The 20,604-nt window shown below is 40.3% G+C and overlaps 1 protein-coding gene across 1 annotated transcript; it reads left to right on the top strand.

The window, feature by feature from the left end:
• The first annotated feature begins 5,891 nt into the window (after positions 1 to 5,891).
• LOC134044031 (cytochrome P450 2U1) lies at positions 5,892 to 20,133 on the top strand. Its single transcript, XM_062492973.1, has 5 exons — positions 5,892 to 6,498; positions 11,683 to 12,315; positions 15,552 to 15,713; positions 16,668 to 16,835; positions 17,242 to 20,133. The coding sequence occupies exons 1-5, from the start codon at positions 6,060 to 6,062 to the stop codon at positions 17,418 to 17,420; spliced, it is 1,581 nt and encodes a 526-aa protein (XP_062348957.1). The 5' UTR covers positions 5,892 to 6,059; the 3' UTR covers positions 17,421 to 20,133.
• The last annotated feature ends 471 nt before the right edge of the window (positions 20,134 to 20,604 follow it).

Raw genomic sequence — 20,604 nt, 5'->3', positions numbered from 1 at the left:
TTGTGACACTGCAGAGACTTACACAGAATAATCTCCCTTGTGCCAACTGAGATCGATTTTCACAAAATATCTTTGCTGAAATATGCTTACAGATGACTTTTGGGGGTGTTTTTAATTTTTTAATTAAGAGAAAAAGCAGTCAGAAATTAGTCTGAAATAAGAGCATCTTGAGCATTTGGGGCCAGGTACCATGTAGGCACATGTGTGTGGAATGGGATTTCTCTGGCATAAATAATATTGGATTCAGTATACAGTGACTTCCCTAGGAGGGCAAACCAGGTTGTACATGTACAATACAGATGGCTGTGAGCCATCTTTACCTGTCCTTTTGAGCTGCAGTCAGACTGACAGCACAGTACTAAAGATGTCAGTAGCTAAAAAGTGAAGGTCACTTGCAGATCAAAACTATAAACAGGGCTGAAAAGGCAGATCTTTGTAAAGCCAGTCATTGGGGAGCTGCATTCCAATTCAGTGGAACATACAATTGGGTCTTACATCAGGTGTGAGTTGCATTTACAATGAGTGGGACTGTTTGCTTTCTAAATTATTTTTTCATTAAAAATGGCAGGTGTGCTGAGAATACCAAGAGGAGATTGATATCCCTGATTACTTTTACCTCTACCATTTAAGTGTTTGTGCATGAACCTTAAACAATATTACAGAACTCCAACCCCTCTTATATTTTGAGTAACTTAGCAGTGCTTTCTAACTTCTGTAGAAACTGGGTTTGCATTCCACTTTTTTCAGTTTGTTGCCACTCAGAATGTTGCTTATGCTGAAGCCTGTGCTGCTTTAGACTCCTGTCTAGTTACATCTGCTTCTACTAATTATTTTTTCTAAATGGGTCAATACAGAAGAGTAGGATTTACATTTGAGAAGGCCTCGTAATTAACCCAAAAGCCCAAATGCATTCTTGTCAGACACATCTTTGCACAATTAGGGCTTGAAAATAATTTCAAATTTCAAAACCTAACATGCTAGGACATACTACTTTTCTCTCAGGAATCAATTCTTGCTTCTTACATATTAAGCATATTTGTTTGTGTTTATTTTTGTGATTCAGGAGAGCATGTGTGCAATGTAAAAGAGGTTCTGCTAGCTTTTGAGGTCAGGGTTATAGCAAGGCACCTGAAAGTAAAAGCGGAATAATGGATTACATGAGGACCTTGCCTGAGGACCACAGGCATGTGACTTCAAAAACTCTCAAGACTTCCCTAAAAACAGCGCAGTGTCTCACTTTAGCTGTAGCATGGTTTCATCCTTGTCAGCTGACAGCTTTTCTTGCCTGACTTCTCCTAGGTTGGATCCAATGTATCCACAACTCTGTATGTCAATTTGAGCTGTATATCCAACTGTGGAAAAACTAGGCAAGAAAAGACGTTGACTGCTGAGGAACCCTACATGGTCATGTAAGAATGCTGTAATGAATGCATGATAAGAAGCTGATAAGATGGCATTGTTCTGTAGCTTTAGGGTCCAGTTCTGCAAACGATGTGAAGCAGACTACTACAATAACAAATTGAGAAACCTTTGGTGCTGTAGTTTGTACTGATCTTTGCAAACTGGGTGTCATTTTCATACAAATTCTTCACAATTAGCAAGAGTTGGCTTTTACATTTTAGAACTTTCAGGATGACACTTTATAGCTGATACTTCGTTAGGTAGCTGAATGTTATGGTTTTCTGTATACGTGCAAGAGGTACTAGAGGTAGAGTTGTGATTTGTGCTGCAATCTAGTCACTGTGTTAAAAAAACCCAAACCAAAACCAACTGTTGCACTAGCTGTACTTCAGAAAAAGCAATAATGGGAGCATCTTGTAGCTTTTCTCTCCAGAGGTGCTGTCTGTCATGATCACTTCACTGTCAACTGTGAATTTGGTAAAAACATGTGAAAGAAATTGTCCTATGTGGTTTACTTGGCCACATACAAGTTGAAATTTTTTTATGGTCAACCTGTGTACTAATTAATACAGCTGGATTATTTACATAACCATCCACATCTTCAAAAATCAAAAACCTTAGCCATTTATGGTGCTAATAATCTCAAATATTATAAGGAGCTGGTATTCTTTTATTATGCATGAGCACTAAGGAAAGCTGTTCTGGCACCTTTTCAATAAAACAAAATTTCTCTACATTTTAAGCCTGTTTGAAATGCTTTTTATATAAACGCAACATTTTTCTATTTCTGTTTTATATAAGAACAGCAAAAATAAGTATTTTAATGCAGAAAAACATTAGAAGTGTATTTTGTTCTAAATTACATGTTAAATTCTAAATTTTCATACATTTTGGGATAGCTAATCTTCAGGAACTCGGTCTAGAATGTAAGAATTGTACTAGGTAGGATTAAGTGACAAGCTAGTAGTTTAACAGAAATCATTCTCTGGCTTCATCATCACTGCTGAAGCCTGGAAGACAGAGATGATGTGAAATTTACAAAGCTGTATTAGGAGGATGATACTGATTATGCAGTGTATATGTACATTTTGCTGAAATTTTTAAAAAACCCAAACAACTTAGGATGGACATGGCTATGTAACTGTCTAAAGAATAGAACTGAAACAACATAATTGCCAAGGCAGTTCACAGTAGGAGATCATAAAAACACGTGAAAGAACCTTAAACTAGATTGTTTAGATTGTGAAACAATAAAGTAATTTTCCAGCTTTGTTTGAAAGCTTCTCAAGCAACTTTTTCTTAATATGAAAAACTATCTTGTGCCTTCTCTTGCAAAAGGTATTGCTGCCTTTCCCCCGGCCTTTGGTTGTGATTTTATTGTATGTAATGGACAGTGTACTCCCAGATCTTTCTGAGAGGCATTTTTGGGCAGCAGTACCTACACTTTCTATCCACAGAGAATACTGAGACTTGAGTTCTTGTTAAAGGCCCCTTACTTACGAGCTTGCAGTTGTGAAAGTATCTGCCTGTGACAGGTATGGCAGTCCTGCTGTAGTCATCTCCTAAATGAGCATGCTGCCCTTAATTCAGACAGACACATGAATGTGCGGAGCAGGTTCCATGTCCAGGTGCACTGGTGGTACTGCAGCGCACTCTGCTCTGAAGTGGTTGTATCCTAAGTTGCTCTTCTTCATATACTAGAATAAACTTTCTTAAATCACTTCCACCTAGTACTTCAAGAATTAAAAGGGCTTCTCTAAGATCTATTTGATGGAGCTTCTGTATCAGTGCAAAGAATATTCCATGTTTGGAGTAAACTTAAAGTAGAAACAAACCCATCATCTAGAGTAAAACCAGGACTAGGTGGGGTTTTTGTTGTGTGAAGGTAGCTAGTCTAGGAAGTAGAGTCTGGATTGTCTTCCTACTTTTCTCAGTGCCTGCTTTAATAGTAGGACACTTGGAAAAGCCAAAGACTGAAACAAAGTCACCTGTCATTGTCCTTAACCACACTGAACCTTCCTATCTTAGTTATTAGATGCTTCAGAGAAAATGGGCTGTATTTTTTTTAGTTACAAAAAAGTGTGACATTTATGAAAAAGTATGCAAAACCAGTACTTTTGCAAGCATGTGACATGCACTTGACCAAAAGTGGTTTTTTTAGCTTTAGTTGCTGTGTTACAGAAACACGTTTCAGTGCACTAGTGTAACTCAGAACTTTGAAATATTTTCAATATTCTTTTGACAAGGAGTGTGGTTTTCTATGAATAAAGTGCCTGTGGAAGTAACAATCCAAAAGTTGCCTGCAAGCTCAAATAAAGCATATAAAACCACAGCCCATACTTGAAGAGAATAGGTGCTAAGTGAGCAGCTGCAGAGAACAGCTGGTCAACAGTCCTAAGCATTGGTAGGATTCAAAGATTAAGTTTGAGAGAAGACTGTTATGTTGCTTTTGAGAGTTTACTGTGTTAATTAAACTTCCAATGCTTCTGCTTGGGCCTTAACTCTGTAACTTGGTTATCTTTAAGGAAAAATTAGTTCCTTTGAACTATTCTATTTTTAATGCTTGTTTTCATGACAGTTCTTTACTCTGGTGGGGATTTTTGTTTGCTTGTTATAACATGTAGCTATTTTTTCACTTGTTAAAAGTGGAGTTGCCAAATACTTTCATTCCTCGGTTAGGATAAAGGAGTTAGAAGAATGGGTTTTCCTTAAGTGCAGAAATAAAGGGGGTGTGGTTTTTATTACACTGATGCTAGGACTGAAGAAGAAGGATTTCAGTGGAAAGGACTATAGTGCTCAGATTGTATATGTAGTTATTTGGGGTATGCAGAATATTAGTAAAATACTTGAATATGTTTTGTTGTTAATTTCATGCTTTAAAAAATTGCTGTTTAGTTCTAATTTAAATTTGAGAAACTGAGTTTAATGTTGCAGCAACCATTATTTTAACTTGGCGCATCCACTTATGTGCTGGTATGTTAGAGCAAAAGTTACATTTTATCATTTAAAATTTTGATTTTAATCTCATTTTAATCAAAATTAATGTGCAATTTAATCTCTGGACACCATAGAATTGGCCATATGCCGCTGAAACCAATCTTTCAACTGCATACATAGGGAAGGAAGGCATTTTTTAAATCTAGTTCACCTTCTTGACTAGACTAGAGAAGGAAGTGAGGCTAGATTACTTTTGTACAAAGAAAACAGGCAAAAATAGTAATGTATTTCAGCTGTGCTGAATACTTTATTTTCACACTACAGAATTTAAATTTCCTGGAGACTCAGATTCAAAATATCTTTAGTTCAGCTAATTTTTCACCTGTTTTTATATATTTTTCCTAATAGATGCATTTTATTGGTATACATTGTAATTAGTTGCTGGATTTCTGCCAAATATGGACAAAATAAAAGCTGCATTCTGTTCTGCCATTTAATTCTGTTCTTAGTTTTTCTCTTTTGTTTACTCCATGGCTGGTAAAATGTCTGCTTGCTGTTTAGGTTAAAGAGACAGTTGCCTTAATTGCTCAGAAGAAAACTGACCTTGACCATTTAAAGCTTTATGTATTTCTGAAATTGCTGTAACTCCTGTATAATTGCAATAAAACCTTTTTAATACAGTTCAGCCACTATTTTATGAGCAACTTGTCACTATCTTTACTGAATGTTCAAGTGTTAAAAAAATTAGTTTGTTTGAAAGCACCCGTTTTAATGGATAAGCACCCTTTAGTCTGTGCATTTTTTATTTTTGGGGGTTTACTTTAAAGAAGGAACACTGTGGGCAAAACACGGTTACTTTTCTCTGTTAGTGAGGGGATATCAAGACCACTTGCTACACGCACTGACGCTGCAGCAAATTATTGTGAAGACCAGACAGTGGCATTTTTCAAAATCTAATTGCCTCTCTAGTGTTTAAATTTTATATTGCTGATCAGCTGGAAAAAGCGCACTGAGGTGTGCACTAGAGGGAGGGGGAAGTTACCCTCAAAACCAGTTCTGGGTGGGTTTGGGGCATTGGGGTGTTTAGGTGAGTTTTGGGGTTTTGTGTGTGTGTTTGGGGGTTTTTTTATTACTATTTTTATTTGAATGAAAGGAGAGCTACACGTCTTTTTCCTTTAAAATTTAAGTGCCCCTCTTCAAAGGCGCTCTGTGCTGTTCTGTATTTGCCAAGCAGGGAACCTTGAGCTTGGGACATGGTTCTAGGTTCGTCCTGGGCTCTGGAAACAAAGTTTCGGTCTCCTCGAACTGCCGCTTTTTTGTGTTGGGAACGGGGAAAAAAGGTAATCTGCATTTCCTTCCCTTCGGAACCGCTAAAAAAAAAAAAAAAAAAAAAAAAAAGAGGCTTTAGATAAGGAGAGTTTGAAAGCAAGTCCTGTGGGGGGGGGGGGAGGGGGAGGGGGTGGAGAGGAGCGCTCACTTTTTGTTGGTGCTGTTGGTTTAGTTACACGAGCAGGACCTGTGCTCTTTATGTTTAATCCTCTATAAACTGGGGCTCTATCCCGTCTTGCCGGGGGCGGTGTCGGGCCCGGCCCCGCTCCCGCCCACAGGCCCGGCGGGACGGGGTCAGGGCTCCGCCGGCCTCGCCTCCCGCCCGCCCCCGCCATCTTAAACCGCTACGCGCCGGCAGCGAGGCCAGCCCGGCGGTGCCCCTGCCCGGGGCCATGGCGGCGCCGAGCACGGAAGCTTGGACGTGGCTGCCGCGGCCGCCCACGGCCACCGAGCTGCTGCTGGTGGCCCTGTGCTGGCTCGGCTGCTACTGCCTGCTGCGGCGGCGGCCGCGGGCGCTGTCGGGGCTGCCGCCGGGCCCCGCGCCCTGGCCGCTCGTGGGCAACTTCGCCTTCGCCCTTCTGCCTCCTCCGCTGCTGCGCAGGTGGGCGGTGGACGTGAAGGGCGACCGGGTCTCCCCTGCCTTCTCGCCCCACGTCTTCCTCACTGGCCTCACCAAGATGTACGGCAGCGTATTCCGGCTCTTCGTGGGCAGCCGCCCATTCATCGTCCTCAACACTTTCGAGGCGGTGCGGGAGGCGCTGGTGCAGAAGGCGGAGGTGTTCAGCGACCGGCCCTCCGTGCCCATCGTCCTCATGATCACCCATCACAAAGGTAAGCGCCGGGGCACCCCGAGTCCCGCTCGGGGAGCTGCCGCACGCCCGCTGAGGGCCGGGGTGATGCTTCGGAGCGGTACCGAGCGAGCTGCTCGGGATCGTGGCTGCTCTGCCGAAATTCATAAATAACTCCCACGAATTGTGGACTCAATTATTTACTTGCTTTTTGCTCCTCGCGTGCATCCCTCGCCCTGCTGCTGACAGGAAGCGCTCAGAAAGAAGCAGGCCCTGCCTTGGGAGGTGCAGCATCCCCGCGATGTTGGCAGTGCTGTGCCGTGCACCGCCGAGCATCTCTGGGAGGCTGCAGTGCCTGATCCCTCTAGCTCTGTGTGCGGTAAAGGGACTGAGGAGCTGCCGAGGTAGCTGGGGTGGTTTAGACTGGAGAAGAGGAGGCTCAGGCGAGACCTTATCTCTCTCTCTCTAAAACTGCCTGAAAAGGGATTGCAGCCCCGGGTGGGGGGGTCGGTATCCTGGCTAATAAGGGACAGGACAAGAGGAAATGGCCTCAAGTTGCGCCAAGGGAGGTTTAGGTTAGACATGAGGAGGTATTTCTTCACAGAAAGGATGGTTTGACAGTGGAATGGACTGCGCAGGGTAATGGTGGAATCACCGTCTGTGACAGTATCATGGAAAGATGGAAAGGCTGGATGTGGCACTCAGCGCCATGGTCCCATTGACAAGGTGGTGCTCGCTCATGGGCTGGAATCAATCTCAGAGATCTTTTCCAACCTTATTGTTTCTGTGTCTGGCATTTGTACAGGGGTTTAAGGCACAGCTGGTCTGTCATCTGGGGGCTTTCTGATTTTGGCTGTGTGAAGGGAGGAAATTTCGAGTCCTTGGACAGTGGAATGAAACTGGGCACTCCCCCAGTTCCTTACCAAGGTAGCAATGCCAGAGATCAGGCTTCTGTGGAGTCCTGTGGCTGTGCAGTCTGCTGCTACTGTTGTTGAGATATTTGCAAATGTGTTATTCTGCTTGTCAAAACTTACTGAGCATATTTGGATTTGGTTGTCTTTCTTTTTTTTTTTTTTTTTAAGAGTCCAAAGGACAGTTACTGGCTTTTGCAGAAAAAGGCATGAAGAGTTTAAACACATGCTGGCAGTACTGCAGGTAGAGTTTCTTCATGTTTAGGTTTTAGGTGATTACTGATCTCAGTGTTTATGGAGATATACTTACCCTTTTCCAGTTTAGAAGGTGTGCCCCGGAGGGCTTGTTAGTGTGCCAGCTTGTTGTGAAACTTAGCTTTTTAAATTTTTTCCAAGGCTAAATCTGTTTTTTAAATACATGAAACATTTATCTTTTTTTTTTTTTTTTTTTTAATATTGGAATTGCCCTAGCAAAGAGAAGAAGAAAGGGACCTAGGTTGTGTTTATTAAAATGCTATCAGGTACCATTGCTGAAATCATCTTAAAGAATAAAAAAAACCCCTAAATTATGTATTGTGTTGATTTAATAATATTTTTCCAAGACAGATCTTACTGGCACCTTGTTATCATGCATGAATATTTTTAGGTACAGTAGTTCAGCAAGAACGGGAGGAGGAAAGGGGAAGAGGAGTTAGATAATTTTAGCAGTGCTGTAAATGCCTCATGTTCAGGCTATGGTAGATTTCTTTTTCATTGAATGCCGTGAATTTCTAATGTTTCTTGTTTTCTCTCAGAATTTTTTGAATATGGTGAAACAAAGAGTAGCCAGGGCGGTTGGCAGCTTCCACCAGTGGTGTTCCAGGAGAGTTGGAGATGCCTGTTGTCCATAGCCAGAGCATGCTGCAACTGAGCCCAGGGATGGTGCCTGTGTTGCCTTGTGGCAGGGACATTGTGTTGCTCTAGGTTTGATTTTATCTGGAAGCTGTGCTCAGACATGAGGACTGCAGCATCAGGGCTGCCCAGTGGTCCGTAAAACATCCCCAGCTGCTCCATAGTTAGCAGCATGCTGGATTGCTGCAGATGTAGAAGTATTGTAGAGTGAACTATGGGGGGTGGTATGTTCTGAGTGCACAGAGGGAGAGGTTGGTGAATATGGGCAGTGGGGGCCACTGCCCCCTGCAAGCTGGTTCTCCAAATGCCAGTGGAAATTACAGGTGCTGTCCCTGTGCTGGCTTGAGTTTAGTGGTGGCATGAGGCGATGACTGAGCCTCTACGATGCTGTGTTTGTGCTAACGAGTGGTGCTTTTTCTGTCTGTGGTTCATGGGGGAGGTACATGGGTTACAGCTCTCAAACTGGAGGCCTCTTAAGATTGGTTTAGGAGATAATTTCAGGAGTTTGTGGTTAAGATGTTGCTGCAGGTCAGGACAGCGGCAGTTGTATTAGTATGTACTAGGAAACAGTAAAGGCAGAATGATGGGTAATATCAGATCTACCTTTCACAATTGGGGTACTACAGCTCTGGGAGATTTAGTGTCCGTTTTGGGTTCTTGCATGTCCTTGGGTTCTTTGGGTTCCTTCATTCTGTGAGTGAGCTGTTGTGGTATGAACTTACAGAGATATTTTCTTGTAAGCTACATTTGCTGGTGTAGTTTTCTCTTTACTTTGAGCTGCCCTGCCAAGTATGGTGTGGAAGAAAGAGGGGCTTATCTCAGGTGTGTGGCTCTATTGCATGTAAGAGGCACATAAAATAATTGTGCCTGGGGACGAGCAGGTAGAAGTATCAGAAATGCCAAGTACTACATTTCAGCAACTTGATTAGCAAGTGAAGGAGGTCTTCTTGGCTGGATAGAAAGTGCCATAAGAACTTAAGGGAGAAGGTAGTAGTCAGTTCTTAATTAATCATTTTACATATCTGCATAAAGGGAAATACACTGGGGAGAAACAAGATATTCCTGTAGTCTAATTTTAGTATTTTAGTTTTTTTATTCTATAGCTATGAGAGGTAGCAAAAACTGAATCTGCAGAATACATGGAGTCTTAAGTGGTTGACTGCCTTTATATCCCTGCCCTGTGCATATCCACAAGTGGACATCTGATAATACAGAATTTGTATGTTATCAAATGTTGTGACTGCTGTGTTTGTCAATGTTCCCAGTATTGTAGCAGCACTAGAGCTAGCAGTAAAAAATGGGGAGAATGGAGAATAGTAAGTAAGCCTTTGCCAGAACTTTCTTCTTGTGAGGATTTGACATTTTTTCGTGTAAAAAACAGCTAATAAAACAACCCCTCTGGTTTTGTGAGTTTGTTGGTTGTATTGCAAGGGTTTCATTATCAGCTCATAGAAATTAGGCCTCTGTAGCAAGCATGAAGTCCTGGTTATTGCTGCTTCAGAATTTATTATTGTATGTCCTTCAGTTTTTGTTGTTGTTGTTTGTTTTGTTTTGTTTTGCTTTAATTTGTTTGCAGAAGTTGATTTTGTTGGTTGGCATTTTTTTTAAGTATAGAGATGCCTGTGCTGAGTAACTTGGCTTTTTAGGGGGCAGGCAGATTTTCATTGAAATCAGCAAAGCACTATTCCATAATTGTAGCTTGGTGGGGATGCAGTTGAGAGATTGCTTTCTTTTCTTCCCTCTGTCGTTCTATCTTTATGCTCTTCTTTCTTAATCTGTCTCCTATGTAATTCTTTCCCAATTTACAAATCAGTTGGTATTCTGCAGCAGTTTGGGGACATCAGGAAACACCCATGATCTCTGCAGGACTACTGGAGAGGCTCTCTCTGTGTGTGGAGGCGTGTTGTTGCTGTTAGCTTTTCTGTGGGCCTAGGCGAGTATCTTTTGCATTCAAGACAATAGGTCTGTTCTCTTTTATGAAAGTGTTTGGATCCTAAAACTAATTTTCCTAACAACAAAAAAAGGGAAGAGATTGTGGATGCATAGCCTGTTTTGGAGGTATTTGTTGTGGGATAGAAATAATGGTAGCTTTGTTTTGTTCCAAGAAATTCATGTTTCTTTCACAACCCAGCCACAAACCCTGGAAACCCAAGTTGGTTCTTGGCCAAATTCAGTCCCAAATACTCCTGTTTTTTCACTTAACCTACTTGAGGACGCCAGTGGTAACAGGAAACAGAGGAAATCTGGAAAGTTTTTGGTTCTGTTTTTGTAGGGCCAGGAAGTAGACATTTGAATAGATTACCTGAGGAACGTCTTCATGCAGAGAAGATGAAATTCAGCTGATTCTGAGCTTGTCCTGACTCTTCCTAATGTGTTCGTTTAGGATATTTGAAGCTAGATCACGTGTTTGTATTTTTATAGCATTAAGGGCTAGGAACATTTACTTGTAATCGAAATGTAAGTTCTGTTAAGTATTGAAACATGGTGCATCTTCTAGTACTTATGTACTACTTCTATTTTCTTATGGCCGTTTCTCCTTTTGAATTCAATGTTAAGGTTTGCTGTTGACAGAAGAATTGATGTTCCTTTTACAAAGTAGTTTTTTGTTTCCAGAAAAAAAAAAAGGTGATATCATTTTACTAGAAGAACAAATCCAAAACTAGGTCATGTTTGATGACTAAAGTTTCTCGGGTTAACCATGGAGTACATTAGAAATCACAGGTTGTGTATTTGTTACTCTGTGGTGTCTTTGGTGTTGTCTTTTAATTCAGCCTAAGAGATGTTTCTGTTTGAAAGTGAGTAATAGGGATTCCATTTAAATAGTGATTCATAATGACACAATCATGCAGAACAAGTGCCTAGGGGCATTAAAACTGTTGAGATGCAAATCATGCTGGGTTTTGCCAAGTGTCTCTGAACCTGTCTTGACTTTCCAGTTTTCTTGCAGTGTGAGTATCCTGTATTTTATCATAACTTAAAGCTTGCTTATAATAGATACACTTGCAAAAAGCATTGAGAAGTTTGTATAACACAAAGGGGAAAAATGCAGATCACTTTGTGTTTTAATGTCTTCTGTTATGCCTTGCTGAACAAGGTAATTTCTCAGGACACTGGGAAGAAAAGGCTGTATCTAACATATGTCCCAGACCAACTGTTCCCTCTTCTCCATCTATTTGTGTCTTGCAAAATCTAATGAAATTAGTGATGTAGCTTAAATACTCATTTCAGTGATGAGGAGAAGAAGGGACAGGATTTCCAAAAGCTCTGAGAACCACGTGTTTTTCCTTTAGCTCCTAGACAGGTGCTTGGGAGAGATTTGCTGTGTATAATTTCCTTCTCTTCTGGCTCTTGGGTTGCAGGCATGTCTAACTATTTGTAATTGAAAATTGGGCATTTTGGTTTCAGTTTCTCCCTTTTTCTTCCAGGTGTTATTTTTGCACCTTATGGCCCTGTCTGGAAGCAACAAAGGAAATTCTCTCTCTCGACACTGCGTCATTTTGGAGTAGGGAGACACAGCTTAGAGCCTAAAATCATTGAAGAACTGAACTTTATAAAGGCGGAAATGCTGAAGCATGGAAAGGATTCATTTAATCCCTTCCCAATCATTCGCAATGCAGTGTCCAATGTTATCTGTTCCATGGCCTTTGGAAAGCGTTTTAACTACGAAGATGATGAGTTCAAGACGATGCTGAAGAACATGGCCCGTGCGCTGGAGCTGAGCGTGAACAGCTACATGATCCTGGTCAACATCTGCCCTTGGCTCTACTACCTTCCCTTTGGGCCTTTCCGGGAGCTTCGGCAAACTGAGTTAGACATTACTGCTTTTCTGAAGAAAATAATTGCCCAGCACAGGGATACACTGGATGCAGCAAATCCCAGGGACTTCATTGATATGTACTTCATCCATGCAGAAGAAGAGAAGAACAACAAGGAGAGCAGTTTTAATGATGATTATCTGTTTTTTATCATTGGTGATCTCTTCATCGCAGGCACAGATACTACTTCCAACACGTTGCTGTGGTGCCTACTCTACATGTCTCTTTACCCTGAAGTCCAAGGTGAGATTACTTTCTTTCTAGGAGATTTATTTGAGACTGTAAAGCTCCAGATGGATGCTCAGAAACAGAAGCAAACAGCAACAGTTAAGAAATAATTTAGAGTGCCAGTGGTTTGTGTTGTATGTACGATTTGAAAGGCTGGTATGTAATCAGGCATCTTCTATCCTGCTGTTCTGTGATGACTTCTGAGTTAGTGCTGCATGTTAAGTGGTAATTGGCCCTTTAATCTGTGAATTTCTTCTGTCTTGGGACAACTTTATCTTTCCCAAGCAATTCCAGGGAGCTTTAGCACATCTGAAAAATGTTGGCAATTGAGACATTCCAGGCATAAAGTAGTGACCTAAGATATGTGAAGACCATAGTGCTAAGGTCTGCTTTTATGGCTCCCGGAGGAGGTTCTTGAGCCTGGTTGCAGAGTCTGGGGAAGTGGAGCACTACCTGATGTAGAGGAAGATCAAATCAGAGACAGCTTAAGCAAACTGGACTTGCAGAAATGTACAGCACCATTTGCCAGTGTCTTTAGAGGGACTCTCCCCATCAATCTTGAGTACTCAGGGCAGTTGGGTAAGTTGCTGATGATGAGGGGTAGCAGGGGGACACATGGAGCATGTGACCACAAAACAGAGGAAGACCAAATTGGTCTTGTTCAGTGTTAGGGTAGGATGACTGAGGGGAAATCTTATGCTATCTACAACTATCTGACCAAAAGATGCTCAGATGGAGGCAATCTCCCCTGAAGTGTGCAGTGAAGGGAAACAGTGGAAACAACCTACAACAAGAAAATTCTGATCAGATACTAGGAAAATAAATTGCCCTGTGAACATGGCAAAAGAGTGACACATTGCCCTGAGAATTAGCAGAATCTCTGGTTTTGGAATTTTTCAAAACTGAATGGGTCATGACCAGTAGTCGTCTCATCTACCCTCTCTCTTTAAATAGGTCAAGGTCAAAGTTTATTACACAAAGTCAACCAAACTGTTGACCAAAGATTGCAAAATAGGGCACCAGTTCAGTACGTGGGAGAGAGAGTTCACTGGGGACAAATGTAAAGTAAACTTTTACTGTGTTTTATTCTTCTGTTTTTGATGTTGTGTGTTATCATACAACATCATGCTTGACTTGATATGCAGCTACATGGATTAGATATATTCTAAATTACACAAATGGAATCCAGAAGAGTTCATTTTTTATATCTTTTTTTCCTTCTGCTTGGTACTGGATGTGTATATACTAGTCAATTTTCACTTTTCTGCTGATCTCAAACTGTTTTATTACCTCTCTCTGATTTCCCCTTACAGTGTGGCTCTTGTCAAGTAATCTAAACATGATCAGTAGTCCAGACTGTATCACTTTTAGTATCCCATTCCCTGTATCTTGATTGCCTTGGAGTTATATATGAGCCCCCCCCCCCTTTTTTTTTTAATTCCTGGTAGTACATTTCTCTTAATGTATTTCCTCCCTCGAGATAATACCTGAATTGTGTATCTTTTAGAAGCAGCAAAAGTTGCTTGCAGACGTGGAAAGGCAAACCAAGGGCTATCAGAGGGGAAAAATGTATTTTTCTCTTTGGAAAATAGTTTTGCTTTTTACACAGAAATAGAGAATGATGTGGATGAACAATATGGTGAAGCCATAGGGAGTATTTAGTTTGTTCTCATCCTTGACTTCTGAAGCTCTGTGAGATTTTTAAATATATGAAAAGTCATGGAACAGTTCAAGTAGCATGTTGTTGCAGAGGCTGCTGGAGTTTACATTTTGCAGCTGGTAATGTGAGCAGCAGCTTGGCTGCTCCCTGTATAGTTCCTCATATTTTTAGAAACTGAACAAATGAGTAGTGCAGGATAAAGCACAGGTGTGACATTTGGTATGAAAACAGTCTCCTTAAATTTTAAATTTATTTTATATATTGAAAACTTTATTTATTTGTTTAGTTTACTGTGGACATGCATGCCTGAATACAGGGCTATGATATGTCCCTAATAAAAGTAGCAAACCCGCACAAAGAAGGTCCTGGGGAACCACCCCGTCAGCACATCTCTTGCTGTGCTTTTGTGGTTTTTGAATGTTTCTCATGCAGGGTCTTTTCTTCTTGGGCAAACCCAGTAGGTGGCAGCAGCGGCTTGTTAGACGCAGTTCGGGCAGCACTTGGTGATGCTGCTCGTGAAACTGGGAGTTTTTTTGGCATTGAGCTTTTATTTAATCTTGTATCAGTGCTAAGGAGAGAAAAGAGCAAAAACTCAGTGTATCAGTAGCCTGGTTGGAAAAGCAGAACAACCACAAAGTATGCAGGATATAAAGGGTAAAAAATGAAAACTGACTTTCTTTTTTTTTTTATTAAAAGTTAGTTTTGAGATCTCCTCTTTCAAGATTGTCTTTTGTGGTATAGCCAGATTGCAAGCTACCTGCAAGAAGAGGCACATCATCCTGTATGTACTTAGGTGAAGCAAATCCTAAATCTTGGAAACTTCTGTGAAGAGAATTCTTGTATAATGAGCCTTCAGTGAAATGAAAGGGGCAAGTAAATAATTTGATTTTTTTGCCTCCCATGAATGAGAAAGTAGATAAGCTCATGACCTTTTTTGTTTTTGTTTTTTTTTTACTTTGCAGAAGAGCTGTGTGGGAAAGGAGCTTCTGCTGCTGCCGCCTCTGGGAGAAATAGCTGAGTTTAGGTTCTGTGAATAGGAAGTAGGAAATAGCAAGAATGAGTTAAATGGCTTCAATCCTTGCAGAAACAGCACCAGAATTCCTGCTCCAGAATGAAGTTCTGAAGCAGCTGCATGAAAAATTTTCCCATCTCTTCATGCTCAGGCACACATTGCACGCAGTTCTCTTACCGTTCAAGTTTTTAATTGCAGAGTAGAAGCTTGATGTTTTCATCATTCAAATTACTGTATAATTAAACTCCTAAAGTAAGATTATGAATACGTTTGGAGTAGCAACAGAACTTTTCCTGTACTTTTCCAATACTGAAGTGCTAGCAATGTCTGTCATCTCAGTAGCTTTACTCTTGACGGTTGTCGAGATTGTGTTTGGTCATTTTCTTCTTTGCTGAGTCTGTTCCTAAGGCTAATGTTGGCATAGCTGTTTCAGCTAGGAATCACATCTTGAAGTAATTTTTGAGAAATCTATGGAAACAGTGAAGCAAACACAGTCAGATGAAATTGAGATGATATTCTCAAATATTGTCAAATATTATGTCTTTTGACTTCTTTGTTTTTCTTGCTCCTTTTGAATAGAGAAAGTTCATGCAGAAATTGAAGCAGTTCTAGGACGTGACAAAGTTCCCTCTCTTGCTTACAAGGCTCAAATGCCCTTCACAGAGGCAACCATTATGGAAGTGCAGAGGATGACTGCGGTTGTTCCCCTTTCTATTCCTCGAATGGCCTCAGAAACTGCTGGTAAGCATTTCTAGAGACTTGCTACTACAGCATTTCCTCTGGGGATGAAGATCTGATGAGACATCCAGTGCCAATTTACAAAGACCTCATTTATGTGTTGGACCTGTAGAACAAATGTGTAAAATGCCCTTTATAGGGAGCAGGAGGCCTTGACATAGTTCTCTGTGTAAGCAGCGTGTCTGACCTGACATCCAGGAGTTTTACTAGTCTCCAGTGATTTCTTTTCTGGAGATTAGCTTGTATTCATTAATGTACTTAGTCATAGTTGGCAGCTGAGACTCCACCTTTGTACCTGAAACAGCAGAGCTGTTTCTGGCATTCTGACACAGAGGTCTGAAAACATCAGTTTAGAGTAGTCGGTTTGCTAAAGGCTTATGCCATTGACCTCCCTATGTGCAGCAAACGTTCAGAAATATCCTCTTCCAACTCATCTATGTGTTTTTGTAAACATAGCTGTGCACTGGCCGAAGTCAGTGTGAGAGAGCGAAGCTCAGCTTTTAAACTTCTTACTGAATTGATCTGCTTTTTTAAATGTTCTGATTTGCAGAACAGTGAGGTGCAACAAGCTGAAATGAGACTAGTAATTTCAAAACACTTGTGTCACAACAGTTCAAAATCTATCCTTTGACTGTAGTGGAATTCTGACAGCACAGGAGCAGGAGAAGAGTGGTTCACAGCATTGGGATGCTGCAGAGTACATTTCTCACAATTGCTGTTCCTTCTCTCTGCAGAAGCTGTTAGTGTAGCTTGGTGTCTTTCCAGCTGCTCAGGCTTGTGTGATTCTGACTCAATCAGGGTAGCAGAGATCATCTTTGCCTTCAGCTTTTGCTAATTTGTGGCCCACAGCTAGGGATCGATACAAATTTTTGTGACATCCTCTTGTCTTTTTACTGGTATTTTTCCCATGTTTCCATTTAGCAACTTGTCACATCTCTGTCTCTGCTTTTGTCAAAGTGCTCCAGGGATATACTATTCCTAAGGGTAGCGTGATTGTGCCCAACCTGTGGTCAGTACACAGAGATCCTAACATTTGGGAGAAGCCAGATGAGTTTCAACCATCAAGATTTCTGGATGAAAATGGCCATCTAATAAAGAAAGAGTCATTCATTCCTTTTGGGATGGGTAAGATAATCCACATGGAGTCATTAGCTGGGTGGGTGGGTGGTGGTGTTTCAAGTGTAGGGCCTTGGGGGTGAGAGATGTTAAAATTGCACATAGGACCAATTATAGAAATAGATTTATTGTCACAGCTTGCAGAATGGTTTGGGTTCCTAAATAGCCAGTCACCAGACAGAAATTATGACTAGTCCTTTGATAATACTTTTGCTGTGGATGTAAATATTGTTAATATGAACTAGTATAGATGAACAAGGCTTAGACTCAAATACAGCAGGTCAGAGCTTCAGAGTTCATAGCTTAATGGTAGTTTGAGCCTTTTTAGGCTATAGTAGCACAGGAATTACGTGTGTGTTAACAAATAGGTCATCTGTATAAAGCCACTAATACCTCTCTTCTAACTGTTCTTTAGGTAAACGTGTGTGCATGGGAGAGCAATTGGCAAAAATGGAGCTGTTCTTGATTTTTTCAAGTCTTATGCAAAGCTTTACCTTTCTGTACCCTGAAAATGCTGCAAAACCATCCATGGAGGGAAGGTTTGGTCTAACTTTAGCTCCGTGTCCATTCAATATAATAGCTTTGAAGAAATGACACAGCATGAAAAAAAGATTAAGCAAAGAAATACTGCACTTTTAAAATACAGCTCTTTCTTTTTTATTATTTCCAGCTTATTTTGTTACTTTCTTTCCAGAAAAAAAAGCCCCAATTGTGTAGACTTTCCTAGTCAGTGAGAATATCCATTTAGACTTCTAGTAAGAGATTTTTTTTTTTTTAGTCTGTTGTTGCATTCCAGAAATGAACTGACAGCACAGTTGTAAAATTGATATTAAAACTTGGTGGGCTTAACCTCTGTCTATTACTGTCAGTTTGTCAAATGTTGATTATGGGAGAATGGTCCAAAACATTTGTTACTGTTCTGGCAAATAGTAATTGTAAAAGATTGCAAAAGCAGCACATAAGCATTTCATTTGCCAAAGGAATGAAGCACATAATGTAATATTAAAACTATTAATGAATGAGAGATTGTTAGCATTTTCTGTGGAAAGAAAGATTGTAACTGAGCTTAAATAATTTTGTATATTTTTTGGAAATTACCAAATGACATTACTTTTAACCTTGGAGGATTCTTTTTTGCAAGTAACTTAGAGGTGTAGTAGATTGGATCCAAACATCCTTGAGATTTAGGGCTCAGTATAAAAAAGCAGGTACCAAGTCTGAAAAGCCAGGATTTGAGGCCAAATGAATCCTTGAATACACCCTATTCTCCACATGAAATGAGGGTGCAGCACCTGGATGCAGATGTTTTATCGCAGAATACAAACAAGAGTGGATTTCTCTAACAAGAAACTGCAGAACTTTCTTGTCTTTGATGCCAAACATATCCAAGACATCTGTGCTGCCTCTTGACATTCATTGTTTCCCTCGTGGCAGCAGTGGCTGCAGGCTGGACAGCACCAGCAGCTGCTCACGGAGGAAAACACTACATATTTAGTCCTGAAGTTGAAGCTGGCACTCAGGTTTTTTCATCCACAGGCACTGTGGACAGTACTGCCACAGCCTCTGGCTGTGGGTACTGGAGTCTTCAAATATGACATCACTACAGCAGTACAGGTGAAGGCCTTTTACCATGGAACAGGAGGAAGCTGACAAACTTGAGGTTTGAATATAATGGCTCTCTCTTTGTTATCTTCCATATAGACTAAAAATATCTGTAGTTCATACAGTTTTAGTGTGTCAGTACCTTACTCTTTTCACATGCAGAATCTTAGTGCTGTTAACCAGTATCAAAGCAGCTGCCAAGTAAACCTCATGTTAGTTGTTTCAGAACAGGGCATTCTATCTTGCCTTGTATTTCAAACATGGAAAGTGATCTTTTGGGGGAATATGTAAGAACTGACCTTTAAATAGCTGTTGTTAATCATTCTTAAATCTCTTTACACTCCTTTTGATCTATCAGAATTTCATGTCACATGAATTAAGTTCTTATATACTCTTGTAAAGATTTTTGTTCACCCTACTGGAGATCTAGAGAATACCCAGAGCCCTCCTAATATCAAGTTTACAGGACTGGAATGCGAATTTCAATGTAATTTAGAATTAGGTTATCCATTGCAGAAACAAAAACTAAATTGTAAAAGAAGAGACAACTTTTCAGCTTTAAATTAATGTCTAGTTTTGTAATTTTGACCTTGAAGTTTTAAAAGCCAGGTAGTGCCTAACAAAGACTGTAAGATATTTAGTTATTTTACATTTAAATTAAGGTTTTCTGTTTTGAATAACAGGGTGCCTTAATTTCTGAATTATGTATTTGGTTGGTCAGATATCCTGCTGTTTGTGTGAAAACTTTCAATTCTTAATTAGGTTAACTTTGGAGTATATAGGCATGTGGGTTAGGTTTTTTTGGTAAGAAGTTTTTGAAAACTTAGTACTATAAAAAATTGAGCTTGGTACCAGTGAACTTGCTCTAAAACCTGACAGTATTGGTGAATTAAGCACTTTATTTAAATTAATTTTGTATTTTTCTAATGAATAAATAGATTCTGTAGAGTTGGGATTTTTTTCTGGAAATCCTAAAATTATGCTTAATTGAAAAGCTAAAATTAAGTGCTGATAATATTTATCTTTCTGTTGAAATGCCTCTTTAAACAACATAATAATGTTGGTGTGCAACTGATCACTTGTACAGAATACCCGTCCTTTTAATCAATGAGGACACATTTAAAAAGCACTTTAGTATTTTTTTACAGATTTCAAAGATGATGCAATTCATATAATCCCCTGCTATGTGAAACTGTACATATTTGTGCTTGTGTTGCCTGCCGAGTTTAGTTTAAAATGTCACCTTTGAAAACTATCCTTTGAAAATTAGCCTTCTACAAATACTGCTTTGAGAATGTGTTTTTTGGTGGTACCTGTAATCAAATGCTGCAATGTGCAACAAGCTAAAATTACTGATGAGAAGTTCCAACTACTTCAAGGTGTGCTGAAATACAGGATGCTGTTGGAAATGACAATAAAAACCTGCCTTTCATACCTTTGAGGTGCACTGAAATTTTCACAGGATACCATAAAAGTAGCTAAACAATAACATAAAAGCAACAAAATCTGTGGTTTTCAAAGTGTGTTTCCATGTTTGGTAAACTGTAAAAAGTGGTAGCAGATGTGATTTGTTTTTGTAAATTTATCTTCCTCCTCTCCTTTTTTTTAGCAGAGGATGCATCTCAAATGCCTTGTTGAAAAACCTATGTTCAGATAAATGTGTGGCTGTTTCTGAATGCTGAAAATATCTTTATTTCTAAAATTACTTTGCTTCAATGTGTTTTTATTTTGAATAAAGTAATTCCCATGTGTTTCACAGCTTTCCATAGTCATTTCAATGAGTTCCACTTACTGACTAAACTTGTGGCGTTCAGCATCTTGCATCTTGCAGAAAAAGTTTTCGAGTGAGAAAATGTTAAACATGCTTTGGATGAGGAGTGAAGGAGGTGAGGAAACAAAGTGAAATTGGGAAAATAACATTGCCAGGCATGTTATGATCAAGTTATAGGAGGAGTACTTTTTGAAAACACTGTTACCCAGAATAAAAGAAGAGGGAAGGGTAGGTATGAGGAAGATAAAAGAGCAAATGAATTGTCAGCAGGAGGAGATGTGCAGTCTGCAGGAAAGAAAACCTGGGCAGAAGTTGAAATGTAGTTTCTTTGGGTTCTTGGCATGGAGGGAGGCAGAGGGCAGAGAGGGAAAGGGATGCCAAGGGGCAGCCTGGAGGAGAGGGCAA

The sequence above is a fragment of the Cinclus cinclus genome, chromosome 5 (assembly GCF_963662255.1).
Source record: "Cinclus cinclus chromosome 5, bCinCin1.1, whole genome shotgun sequence".
Lineage (NCBI taxonomy): Eukaryota > Metazoa > Chordata > Aves > Passeriformes > Cinclidae > Cinclus > Cinclus cinclus.
The sequence above is the reverse complement of the archived record's forward strand: the minus strand, read 5'-3'. Positions and strand labels throughout refer to the sequence as shown.